Below are 14,494 nucleotides of genomic sequence, written 5' to 3' on the forward strand. Positions count from 1 at the left end.
GGTAATCATGTCACTGATGCTGACAAATTGGACACGCTTAATTCGTCCAAAGAAAATCCGAAATGTGACAAAACGACTAGAATTTAAAGAGACTTGCCTGATAACCGAAGGTCCACATCTCCGATCGAAGCGCCATGCTGACAGGCAGTAATTCGGAACACACAGGACTCCGGCACTCCACTTTCACGTCAGCGCGACTTAGATGAAGGTTCATTTAAAGCGGCAATGTGTGGACCCCACAGGCTAAGTGTTTAAACACTGCGGGGTCCACACATTGCCGCTTTAAATGAACCTTCGGAGATGTGGACCTTCGGTTTTCAGGCAAGTCTCTTTATTTTCTAGTCGTTTCGTCACATTTCGCATTTTTTTTTAAAACTGGCACATATGTAAAAGTTGCAGTAACCCACAGTATGCAATTAAATGCTTGCATTAATTTTCTGAACTGCCTGTGTACTCTGATAGGTTGCTATGATTAACACTACATGTTCTTTGTGCACCAGCTTTTATAAATGTCTCCCAATATATTTTATTAACCTTTTATATAAAAAAAAACCTGTTGTATTCCTGTTTTGTTCTGAACTACCCATTGTAACTCATTACGGCTCCCATGAAAAGGTCAATACAGTGACACATATTTTGGAGAAATACTGAATTAGCTAAAGTGTGTTGGATTATTTCTTTTTGGTCTACTCTATTTAATATTCTGTAACAGAGTGGTTAGTTTTTCAAGCTCCCTTTTTATGAAATGTATGTAGTATAACAGTTCTGGTAGTTGAAGGGGTTAAGTTAGATCCAGAATTCTGCTTTCTGGGAATCTTCAGTATGTGTTGCACTTCACAAAAGTTATGCTTAAAGAGCTCCCAGTATTTATAATTTTGCTACCTCGTGGGTTTTAGGTCAGACACGTGTTTGCAGTAATGGAATTTTCAGAATTGCTGTGACTCAGTTCTGATACCAAGAGAATTGCTCATGGTGTGCATGTTTATGAATGGGCCCCACTCATCTTCCTCTGACCTTTTTCACAGGCATTTAGTTGACCAAAAAAGGATGTTTTTCAAAGTTTATAGATATTGCAAAACTTAAATGTCTTATTTTCTGAGTCTCATTCTTATAGTTTTTTGCAGCTTCATAAATGTTTCAGCAGTAATTCATTGAGGGATTTTCTCATGTGCAAAGGTTTCCTTTTTGTTACTCAATGGATATCAGAATATAATATTTATACACTTTAAAGTTTTAGTTACATCTAAAATACAGCCACATGAAAGAGAAGGTACACTTTCAAATCTGTGTTTCATGGCAAGGACAATAATCTAGTTCTTACCATGTCCTAAAATATGATAAATCTAATCTCATGAAACAAATAACACATGACTGTCTTTTATTCATTATGTATTCATCAAAAAATAAACCAAATGAAGAAGCTGTGGGGTTGATTAAATTATCTTCTCTGTCCTCATGGAGTCTCATGGGATTTGTAGTACCTGAAACATTAGCGATTGTTTCCTCACTTCGTCGAGGTGTAAGCCAAAATTAGCTATTTTTTTGGGGGGGGGGTGTACCATAATACCCAGAAGTGTGTGCAGCCGCACATTGATCAAGGCTCCTATGGGAGTTTGCACAGAATTGAATTCCCCTCTGTTTCAAAAAGTAAGTGCACCTCATGATCCACTAACTTGTAGAACCACTTTTAGCAGCAATAACTTGAAGTACCGTATTTCCCCATGTATAAGACGCACCTTTTTCCCCAAAATTTTGGGTCTAAAACCTGGGTGCGTCTTATACAGGGGTAGCAGGGATGCAGGGGGGGGATTGAGGGGGAGCGGATCAGCGTTACAGGAGCAGCAGGGTGGGATCCAAGAGAAGGGGGACAGGCAGAGAGTGTCAGCGGGGATCCAGCAGGCGGGGACAGGCAGAGAGTGGCAGCGGGGATCCAGCAGGCGGGGACAGGCAGAGAGTGGCAGCGGGGTTCCAGGAGAAGGGGGACAGAGGCACAGTGCCAGCGATTGCAGGGAGAGCGTGCTGCCCGGCTGCTCTGATCACAATCAGAGCAGCCGGCCATTACACTCTCCCTGCCTTTTTTGACAGCTACCGTAATATTTTTTTTCTTCAAATTTCGGAGCCAAAAGTAAGGTGCGTCTTATACATGGGAGCGCCTTATACATGGGGAAATACGGTAGTTGTTTTAGTTATTTAGTATTTTACATCATATTTTAGGAAATTTGTCCCATTTCTTCTTACAACACTGATTCAGTGAACTGATGTTTCAGAGCATTGATTTATGCACCACTCCCATAGTGTCACATCATCACAACCAGGGTGAGGTTTGAACTTTGACTTGGTTATTGAAAAAACTTGATTCTTTTCTCTTTCAGCCATTTAGTTTTAAATATGCTAATAAACCATATATAGATAAGCTTCAGTTATTGGACAGCTACTCTCACATTTTCCATTAGAATACTCTAATATAAAGAGGAATTAACAGTGGGCTTAATGACTGCGAGGCATCCAGGGCCCGTGCCTGCAAAACTGTCCCAAATCATCTCCCCTCCACTGTGCTTGACATGCTGTGTTGCGTTTTGTTAAACATGGAATCAGTGGTGGAAGTGGGGGTGTATATAGTGGTATGCCATACTGCCATGTCTCTACTGCCTTCATTGTAAAACTATCAAATTCCATTCGTATTAATTAAATACCCCCCTAGGAGTACATGTTAAATACAAAGTTTATTTTAAAAAGTATATGTACCAGGGTTAGTATTAAAGCATTTTATGGTGTTTTTTTTATGACATCCACTATTTATTGCAGGTTAACATTGTTCATGTATTATTATTATTTTTACACTTTTCTAATTAAAATAATTTTCTGTGTCTCTGTCACCATCTATGACATAGGTGAGCTTTTATACCAAGTGCAATCACCAGATGAAGGAGCATTGGTTACTGCTGCAAGAAACTTTGGCTTTATATTCAAATCCCGAACACCTGAAACGATCACTGTGCAGGAAATGGGGAAAATCGTAACATACCAGATGTTGGCAATATTAGACTTCAACAATGTCAGGAAAAGAATGTCTGTCATAGGTAAAATGTTAATTAAACCTGTATTTCTAATAAACGTTTTTTGTAACCATACACATCATCATCATCATCTATTTATATAGCGCCACTGATTCCGCAGCGCTGTACAGAGAACTAACTCGCATCAGTCCCTGCTCCATTGGAGCTCAGTCTAAATTCCCTATCATATACACATACAGAGAGAGAGAGAAAGAGAGAATAGGGTCAATTTTTTTTTTATTGCAGCCAATTAACCTAGCAGTATGTTTTTGGAGTGTGGGAGGAAACCGGAGCACCCGGAGGAAACCCACGCAAGCACAGGGAGAACATACAAACTCCACACAGATAAGGCCATAGTCGGGAATTGAACTCATGACCCCAGTGCTGTGAGGCAGAAGTGCTAACCACTTAGCCACCGTGCTGCCACACACACAGCCAACACAACATGTTTGGAGGAGACACCACCTGGCACATGAGGCTTACATTGATGACTGACAGAATTCACTCAAGGCTAACAAGTCAGTTGCCGTTTTCCGCAACGGGTCCTGCCAGGCACCTTCAACAGACAGTAGAGGTCAGCTGAGTGTGGGAGACAGGAGCTGACTTTGTTTTTTTTTTTTTAAAAAAAAAAGCAATATCCTTTTTTTTTTATCTTTCTAAAGGAATTTTTTTTTTTTTTGTTCCTTCCAAATATCTGTGGCTGACCTTATACTTTTCAAGAGTATTTGTGGCAGGACTAGTATTGGTCCTAAAAAAATCACAAACTTAAGTAAATTCAATCCAAGCTGCTGCAATATGTGGTAAGACCAAGCTACCAGTATTTTAGAAAATGTTTCAAGTTAAAATTTTGTGGAACCAAAGCTAGCTCAGAGGTCTTGTTACTTGAAAAATGTACTTCTAATTTTCCATGATTTCAATAGGCACAAACTGCACTCTGTTTTAGCAGATAACTTTCTCAGAATGATAGAAATCAGATTTTTGCACAAATGAAAAGTTATATTTAGCAATTGTTTATTCCGCTCTTTGATCCACGCCACTGAGATGTTGGCTCTCCCCCCTTCTAGACGCTGTCTACTTTTTATTTTTTGGGCTATTTCCCACCTCTTTTTCTCCTCGTTCTCCCCTTCTGCACCTCTCACACTTCTTGCTTTTTTCTCTCTATTTGCCTCCAATGTCTGATATGCTCTTCTCTACTATCTGCACTTATGTTTTTTAAATGCAGAATGTTTACAAAATTTCTATCTTTATGGGTATTCTTGTTTGTAAATTTGATTCTTCTAAGACTTTACACAGGTTTGCCTTTCAGAGTGCCCCAAATATATTAATAAATCAATAAAGGAGTATCAATATAATGCTATGCAGAGGTGCAGTTTGACTTAAATGAGTATTAAGTTGTATCTCATTTTTTTGGTTCATAATACAGAGAAGTTCTTCTCCCCCATATCTGTATATTCCAATGTATTGTTCTTCCTGAGCCAGGAAACCCATTACATATAGATGCTATTTCTTTCAACTTAGCCGTTGGAGGTTTATATGGGCTCTGTGGAAAAAAAAAACATTCAGCGTCTAAAACATAAATTGGCTGTAAGCTGCGGTTGTCCTCAGAGATTTTCTAACCAAAACCATGAATAGACAGAGATCTCTGTTCTTCATCACAATTCTTTATCCACCCCTTTCGTGTCTGCTAATCCACATGGAGACAAGTGAGGCCAGTAAACATGTGTTTCCTTATGCAGAGGGAATGAGCAGGGTGTATAAATCCATGAAATAGAGAATTTTATTCTAGTTTAATTTTACATAGATGGATACATAAATGGATAAATATTTTTTTCTAATGTTCTACGAATTGAGGTAGTTGAGTGCAGCTTATTTTGTTACTGTACAACTTCAAGCTAATATTCCTTGGTATAAAACAATTTTAACACAGTCCGGAAAGTTGCTGATCTGATTGTTGGTATGTGCTAAGCAAAACAGGCTAGCTCAATTATAGTATAGCACCATTTGATTCACATGGAATGTATAATGAAGTTTTAAGGCACAATACTTAAATACAAGAAATACCTCACATAAATAAGTAGTTTAATGAATTTATGGTTTTATATACTGTGTATGTCTTATTTTACAGTATCCATGTAGTCCATGAAATGCAGGACTATGATATTAGTTTAGAATGGTCAAAATCACAGGACTATTTTATTTGCTAAAAATGTGCATTATTGCTATGCAATAAAATGAATTTACATTGCTTTTGTAGTAAAAATAAATATTTTATTTTATGAATTTGGAGCAGATTTAATAGACTGACATGCAATGGGTTTTTGTGACTTCAAGGTGTATCCATCACATACCAGTAAAGGCCTTAATTTTCTGGGTTAAACATTAAAAATATTTATATAAAGCTATGAAGCCTATTCAAGTTACCAGTCACTGAGACATGAGGCACAAAGTACCTCATACATCAATAATACATGCAGTTCTTAGTGAATTTATAGCCTACACTTTCAGTCACAAAATGGCTGCATCCGCTGTGAGTATGGGAAAAGTATACGTTAAATTGTGTTGTCATTTGCCATAGCTCTGCAAATTATGTTCTATGTACAAAAATCAATAACTATTGTCGGAATGTTATATATGTTCTTGCCTGTATCCCAATGCCACCTGATTTCAGTTCTTGCCATAATTGTTCTTTTTACCAGTGAGAAATCCAGAAGGCCAAATTAAACTTTATTGTAAAGGAGCAGATACAATCCTTTATGAGAGGCTTCACATCAGTAGTGAGGAATTAATGTACAAAACATCAGAGCACCTGAATGTGAGTATCCCTTATTTTACGGACGTAATAATTATACATAGTTCTGTATGGTCAGTCAGATGGGAGACTACTTACTTACAGGGTAGTAAAAATATGTCCAATGTAACCACTGCAGGTATAATGCCTATTGTATGTGTAGAGCTGAATAAACCCCAACAGCCCAATACAAGCTTCTGTTTCCATTTCAAATGTTGTGTTTACCTTTTTTCCTGGTGCCACATAGTTCCTGATTGAAACTGTTGGTTGTTTGTCTCCATAGTAGGTTGTGCAATGTAGATAATATTCTTTATAATAGCTAACAGATCTCCAGAAAAGACATAGTAAGGTGGTACAGTAGTTAATATAAAACTAGAGGATGCAGTAGTCGCTATTATGTTTCATGGGATGAAAACATGTCGCCTCTCGCCTCTTTCCGCTTGCCCCTCCTTCCTCCCTAAAATTTTGTCTCACCCACCTAGTTCCCCCCCTCATCCTCCATCCTTCTTTCCCTCTCACTTAGGCTTCCTCTGTCAATCAATCATTCTTCCTCCTCTCCTCTTCTCTCCTGACCTGTCCTGCCATTTTCATAGACTATGCTTCCTTGCTCACATCCCATTCCCATACCCCCACCTCTTGCCCTATCCTCCCTCCTGGACCTATCACACCTCTGCTCACCTGTAACTCTGCATATCTTGTCCACATTTTCCCACTTCCAACTCTTCCTTTCTCCTGTACCCTTTGAAACACCAGATCAATCTGCAATAAACTGCCTTCTGTACATGATCTCTTCTTATCCAACGCTTTCAACCTCTTTGCACTCAGTGAACTCTGACTCTCCTCCTCCGATACCGCTTCCCCTGCTGCTCTCTCCTATAGTGGCCTTCCTTCACCCACACCGTCAGACCCAGGAACCGTCCTAACGGCGGCGTAGGTATTCCCCTTTCCCCCCATTTGTACCTTTAGTGTTATCCCTCCTGAGCCTTCCCTTATGTTTTCCTCCATCTGTCTATTCTACCCTATTCAACTCCGCATCACAGTCATTTACCGCCCCCCTATACCCACCTCCCTATTCCTTGATAACTTTACGGCCTGACTCTCACACTAGCTCTCTTCAGACCTCCCCTCCATCACTCTTGATGACTTTAACATCCCCCATCAACAACCTCTCTGACCCGGGTTCAGTTAAACTTCTTGCATTGTCCTCATCCCTTGGCTTGTCCCAATGGACCTACTCCCCCACCTAATCTCTTAGCCACTCCCTTGACCTTGTTTTCTACCACCTTTGCACTCTTTCTGCCTTCTCCATTTCTCCATTCCCTCTTTCTGACCATCACCTCCTATCCTTCACACTCTCTTCATCTCCCTCACCTTCTTCGTCGCCTAAACACATGCTCACTCATCGTAATCTTGATACCATTGATACTGCTGTCTTTTCCTCTTCTCTTGACACTCCTATCGCCCTTAACCACCCTCGTCTGTCCCAACCTAGCGACCTCCCGCAATAACACCACCCTCTCTTCTGCCCTTTATGCTGCCTGCCCTGCCACCTCTGCTTCTCTCCACCACTTCAACCCCTAAACTTGGCACTCTAAACTCACAGTCTTCCTTAAAAAATGCTCACGTACTGCTGAATGACACTGGAGAAAATCTCGCTCCCTTGCAGATTTTCCTCACTTCAAGTTCATCCTTTTCTCCTACAGCTCTGCCCTCTCTTTAGCCAAACAATCCTACTTCAAGTCTCTCATCTTTTCTCAGTCATCCAACCCCTGTCGCCTCTTCTCTACTTTCAACTCTTTACTCTCCCCTACCCTTCCATCCCTCCATTATTGCCACAGACTTTGCCACTTTCTTCTCCACCAAAATGGATTCTATCAGAAACAAAATCTCCTCCATCTTATCTGATAGCCCCCCTTCCTCCTGTTGCCCTCCAGCTATCATCCTTTGTGCCCCTTCAGCCCCACCTCAGGTAAGGAAGTCCATTTTCTACTCACATATTCTCCTCCATCTACCTGCCCTCTTGTCTACTGCCTGCTCACACCTTGCCCACTTCTTCACCTTATCCATCGCCACTGGTATCTTCCTCTCTTTCTTTAAAAATGCAGTTGTCTCGCCTATTCTTAAAGAAAAAACAAATCTTGACTTCACCATCCTGTCCAACTACCGACCCATCTCACTGCTCTCTTTTGCCTTTAAACTGCTCGAACAGCTTGTCTGCAACCATCTCTCCAGCTATCCTTTTGACAACTCCCTCCTTGATCCTCTTCAATATGGATTCTGCCTCTCCACTTCACTGAAACGGCCTTGTCCAAGGTCACTAATGATCTTCCAAAGGCTGTTACTCCCTCCTTATCCTCCTGTCCCTTTCTGCAGCCTTCGACACAGTTGATCACCCTCTTCTGTTATACACCCTTAGCACCTTCTGGCCTTTCTGACACTTTCCTCTCATTGTTGACCTCCTATCTCTCTAGTCATTCTTTCCCTGTTTCCACATCGGTCGTCTCGTCCCCAACCCTTCTCCTTCCCGTTGGTGTCCCTTAGGGCTCCATCCTTAGCCCTCTGCTCTTCTCCCTGTACACCTCTTCACTGAATGAACTTATCAGTTCCTTCGGCCTCCAGTACCACCTCTATGCCGATGACACCCAAATCTACCTCTCCTCTCCTGACCTCTTCCCTTCTGTCCTCTCAAGTGTCCTGCTGCTTCTCTGTCATTACCTCCTGGATGCCCCATCGATTCCTTAAACTAAACATGGCCAAATCTGAACTTATTGTCTTTCCTCCTCCCACACTCTCCAACACTATTGGTACTACCATCATCTCCTCTTTGTCACAAGTACGATGTCTGGGTGTCATCCTCAATGGCTCCCTCTCATTCGCCCCCCACATCGAATCCTTCAACCAAACCTGCTGCTTTCACCTCCGCATTATAGCTTGTTTTAGACCTGTCCTCTTCAATGATGCCACCAAAGCTCTCATCCACGTCTTGACACTTTCCCGCCTTGATTATTGCAACCTCCTCCTTACTGGCCTTCCCCACAACAGTCTAGCTCCTCTTCAGTCCATACTCAACGCTGCAGACCAACTTGTCTTGTCAGGACTACATCTGCCTCCCCTCTCTGTGTAGCACTGCACTGGCTCCCCCTCCGCTACAGAATCCTCTTCAAACTCCTCACCCTTACTTACAAAGTCCTCTCTAACTCCACTGCTCCTTATGTCTCAGACCTCATCTCCATTCATACTCTCTCACCCCCTTCAATCAGCTAATGACTGCCGCCTGACCTCCCATCTGGTTACCTCATCTCATACTCAATGTAAAAAACTAAATAAGGCGCTCTATGATATCCAACAATTCAGATTATTGGCATAAATTACAATATACCTAACTATAGCTGCTGCTCCCAATAGGCAATCTACTGAAATTGCCCCTTATAGCATCAAAAGAATCATATATAGATGGAAGCGCTGGTATAGTAGATACAAATTTAATAAATTGATAAATCAATTAAAAACAAACATGCAAACAGATTAAAAAATACATATAATTATACTTGAAGATATGCCGTGTTATCCACAAATTGATATATTATAAAAATAACTATATACGGTATAGATATACAGCCTTGTTACGCTTTAATCACATGAGCTCATACAATTATCCACATCCTTATTCCTTCAGTGGAAAGAACCAGGCAAAAAATCCTTAATCCTCAGTGTGCCCCTCAAAAGAGCATTTAACTTCAATAAACAATATGGACGATGGTATCAAAAAAGTCTTAGATGTACAGACTGGACTTCAAATAAATTCTGTTAAATCTTAAATAGGCAGGCAAAAATGAGTAATGCAACTACTATATGTATTTTTTAATCTGATCATCCTCATACTCGGATTCAAAACTTACCCTGTGCTACCATCCTTCTCTGGAATTATCTCCCTCGCTCTATCAGGCTGTATCCTAGTCTGCACCCTTAAAACACCTGTTCAGAGAAGCCAACTCATCCTCTGTCCATCCTTCCCCCTGCCCCTCATGATCCTCTTCACCAGTCTTAGTACTCCTCAATCTTTTTCATCCCCCAGACCTCTGCTTCCCTCACTCTTTATCCTTACTTTGTGTCTCCTGTTAGTCTGCCCCTCCCTTCTAGATTATAAGATCTCGAAAGCAGGGCCCCCTTATCCTCATGTCCTCCTCCTTTTGTTACCTTTCCCCTTGGCTCCCCTACTCGATTTACTCATCACAAGGCCCTGTCCTTGGTCTCATCTTCTCCCTTGTCTTCCCACCTCGCTGGCTTTAATCCTGTTAGTTGCACCCACACTCTGGGGCACAGTTAATGCTTGCTTTATTTCTCTCTCCCGTCTCTTGCTTGCTTTAGTTCTCTCCCGTTCCACTCTCTAGCTTCTTATTATCCTGCATTTTACTTATGCCTCCTTAGTACAACTGGATTGATAATTTACTGCACTTTGTATTGCCCAGTATGCCATGTCCTGTTTTGTCTTATGCTCTACTGGGTTGATAGTTTACTGCACTTTGTTCTTGTTATGCCCTGTAGGCCGTGTCCTGTTTTTGTTTTGCTTTTCACATGCTCTATGTACGGCGCTGTGGACACTTTGTGGCCTCTTATAACTAAATGATGATAATAATATAAAAATGTCTGCAAACATGGTTAACTCCAATGTGAAAAGAGGTTCACCGCTTCATATGTAATATCACAAACATATGCATGCTTACTTGCTTCTCATATTACCTGTTACCCATACAGGACACACCAAAACACACTCAGAGACTAATCTGGTACATACCTTCTGTTGGGGAAAAAAGCTGCCTCCCCCCTCCTCCCCTATCCTCAAAAGGAGAATTTGGTGTGTTCACAGTGTGAACACACACATATATCATGTATTCTCGTGAACTCTCCGACCAAATTCCCAGCCACATGATCTCCCTGATTAAAATATCACAGAGCCGCCCCCCTTGCCCGTCGTTTTGCCACTACACTTTGGCTTGTAACCCCACTGAAAGCAACGATCTGAAGACTGGGTCACCAATGAGTTTGTATATACATCTCACCCCCTGATTACATCCTTAACATTAAAGCATGACCTTACTTCATAATCAGACATATAGCTTGTAATTTACTCTCTCATGAGCAGGGACCTCACTTGCATTTTGTTTTCATGTCTGTATGTATTTTGTCTATCTGGTATGTCCTTGTTTTATGTATGTTCTTTTTCCCCACTGTCAGGCGCCTTACCAATCAATGAAAATAATCATCTACATGCATGGACAGGCACTGACAGCCTCAGAGAGCTGATTGATTTGGCTTCCAGGCATCAATCAATAAAACACAGAGCTTAGGGTATCTAACAATATTGGGGATGCCATGAAATACTGGCAACATCATTGACATCAACAGGGATTTTCTCCATAAGAGAACATTTGTAACAGGGATCTAATGGCAGGTGGCATGCTGATCTTATATTGCTGAGATACAGTGAAGACCTGGAAGAGGCCCTACTGCATTGGCTGGTTAAAAATAAAGTAATAAAAATAAAATGCGTTATTAAAAAAAATGTTAAAAATGCCTAATAAAAAAAACAAAGAAATGTCCTCAAAATCAATGCCCGCACCATGAGACCATCTCACCCACTTAGTAAATGCAAATTTGGTAACCCTATGTCGGTAAAAATTGCTAATTACATTTTGAGGTACATTTCTGGGGTTGCATTAATTGAGTAACTACGGAAGGAATAATGGAAAACTCTGTTTTCTCATTTTCCCTGTCTTTTGCTATATATTATAACATATATACATAGCTATGCAACAAAAAGCCATTTGAGTCCTGAGAATAACAATATATACATTCTATTCCATAGGCTAGTGTGGAGATATGTTATTCCTAGTGAAACTAACACCTCCTAAACATGATTTTAGTCTGGTCATTAGGCATACAAAATCAGAGGGTGGTTTTGTAAATATTTCTGAACCTACAGACTAATTGGTAAGAATTTATTAACCAAACATTTTGTTGCTTTCATACATTTTTATCTTTGCTGATCCATTTAGCTCTTCTGTGGATTACTGAATGTTTCCTAATTGGAGATGTTTTTATAAACAAAATGCCCCCGTTGTTCTTTCAGGAGTTTGCAGGTGAGGGCTTGCGGACATTAGCCCTGGCATATAAAGACCTCAGTGAAGATTACTTGAAGTGGTGGCTGAAGGTCCATCATGAGGCTAGTACTGCTCTGGATAATAGAGAGGAACGACTTGCAGCTGTTTATGAACAAATAGAAAGTGATATGACGGTATGTTCAGATTTCACTACACTGATTAGGTCCTCTATCTGGTGCGTCCTAATCGTCATATTTTTATACACACGTTTAACTCCTTTATTAGAAATATACATGCATCTAAAAAAACTGAACCAAAATGTAAGAAGAGAGCCATACAAGATAATCTGTTAAATTTTGAACGCAGTTTACATGTGTCCAAAACACACAGAATGCACAAAAGTGTGAGAAAACCTATGGGTGCTTTAAAACTTATACTTATTACGTAAGCTAGCCAAGTACGTTGCAGAACATAAGTTATGCTGTGTTGATTTTATTGTACAATGTTACTTGCATGTTACTCAGAAATGTCTGCATGCTGTAAATAAGCTCCATAGCTCATACTCTGCTTATTGAATGCATTGTTAAAGACATGGCTGCTATCATGTACTCTGCTGCAGCTACTAGGTGCTACTGCAATAGAGGACAAGCTACAAGAAGGAGTGACGGATACCATCGCTAGTCTTCTGCTGGCAAACATTAAGCTGTGGATTCTCACCGGCGACAAGCAGGGTAATGCTGAACATTATATGTATGTACTGGGCTCATTGCTATTGCAGGCATGCTAATAATAAACATTACATGTAGACTCTGAAGTGGTTACAACTTTTGGATTAAGTATAGAGTTGCATAAAATGTTTTCATGGTCATGCTCAGTGCATCCATTGGCTTCTGTGTTTAAGTCAGAACTGCATCTTTCACATCAGATACTCGGACAACTAAACATTGGTAATGACCATGACCACATTGTCAGGGTTGTGCATATCTAATGGAAAAAATAATTCTTTGTTTTCTGAAACTCCATATTTGGACAATATTTAGAGAAACGGATTTAGCAACATGATGGGACCACAATTCTTATTAGTGGTTACTAATGACCTGTATATATGTTAATAATTCATGCCTGCATCTGTGCCCTGTTGGAATGTGTAACTTATTAGAAGCTGTGACCAATGTACAATGAGCTGAGATGAGCAAGAGCTTTCTGTCACCATAGGCAAATGTCATGTTCCATCATTTTCTTAAGATGCACTCTAACCACATTTTTTAAACTTTCCCATTTGATTTATGTAATGATTTTGCAAATAAATACGTGCGTGTGTCTGAAAGCATAACTAAAAGAATAAAAGGAAAGAGAGGGGACCACAAAGGACCACTCACGTCTGCAGTCTCTGTGTAAAGGACACACTAAGCCCAAATGTAAAAAAAATAATTTAAAAAAACGGCAAAATTGTATTTTCAGTTGCTCTTAAGATCATTTACTTGATTTATAATGATTTTAAAAATAGAATAATTAAATAAAATGCAACCCCTCCTTTCCAAGAAAATAAAATAAAACAACCATCACTTGTGCTATAGTCTGGTCTGATTACCTCTAAGGTATTCCCTATGGAGGATGAGCCCTATGCTAAATAGCACTGGACTCCTCTTCACATCCCTGAGACTTTGGGTGCCCGGGTACTAGTGAAAAGACAGAAAGTTTTTAAGTACTTTTATGGAACTTCAAGTCTCAGCAGCCATTGCTTCAAGTTTGTAGAACTAGCTAATAGACACTACCTAAAGTGCCTCATTAAGAGAATTCTTTTGTTTTGGTAGTAGCAATTGTATTCATTCATGTGAGTACCCGCTGCAAGCATTTATGGTCCATTTAATTTTTTGAATATAAGAATGTTGAATATAAATTTGCAGATATAGAAATTTTCTTTAGAATTATTTTAGTGTAGCCTAATTTTATATGAAATAAAGAGCTAGCTGATATAAAAAAAAAATGAAAAAATAGAATGTTGTATTATTTTAATTAAAATAAGTACTTACCCAAGTGCCTCGTTTACCAATGTAATCCACTTGGGGGGGAAATTTAAACCCTGAGAGAACGACAAAGACTTGCTGCTACCTTGGCTGAGACTTATAGTTCCACAAACATATTTAATGATTTTCTGACTTTTTGCCTTGCTTTTTCTCCCACCACAAGTGTCTGCTAAAATGAGCCCCAGTGTTATTGAGTATGCTGGGGTCACGCTGACCAGGCTGGTTACACATTATGGTAGGGTCCACGCTGCAGATCTCCATATTATAGAGTGACCAGCCCAGCCTGGAGTAGTCTGGTGCTGGTGTCTTTTCTTGCAGGGGTAACTGACACTCGCCATCCCCCTGCTTTAGCAGTAACCAACCTAGATTGCTGCAGTGGTGCTGGTTACTTATTTCAGTCAAACTTTTTTTTATTTTATCTATTGAAATCTGAGTTTTTTTTAATTTGTTTTTTTTAAACACAGGAAAGATACATGCTAACGGTCATCATTAGCACATATATTTGCACCAATACCTAGGGAG

General features: G+C 40.1%; 1 protein-coding gene across 2 annotated transcripts in view; it reads left to right on the forward strand.

The window, feature by feature from the left end:
* The window catches only part of ATP8B4 (ATPase phospholipid transporting 8B4 (putative)), a 189,543-nt gene that overhangs the window by 154,809 nt on the left and 20,240 nt on the right, over positions 1–14,494 (forward strand). For both annotated transcript variants that reach the window (XM_075207957.1, XM_075207958.1), the window contains exons 17-20: positions 2,892–3,080; positions 5,753–5,868; positions 11,975–12,139; positions 12,565–12,676. In XM_075207957.1, coding sequence (XP_075064058.1) covers positions 2,892–3,080; positions 5,753–5,868; positions 11,975–12,139; positions 12,565–12,676 — 582 coding nt within the window. The remainder of the gene's footprint in view (positions 1–2,891; positions 3,081–5,752; positions 5,869–11,974; positions 12,140–12,564; positions 12,677–14,494) is intronic.

Source organism: Mixophyes fleayi, chromosome 4, assembly GCF_038048845.1.
Source record: "Mixophyes fleayi isolate aMixFle1 chromosome 4, aMixFle1.hap1, whole genome shotgun sequence".
Classification (NCBI taxonomy): domain Eukaryota; kingdom Metazoa; phylum Chordata; class Amphibia; order Anura; family Limnodynastidae; genus Mixophyes; species Mixophyes fleayi.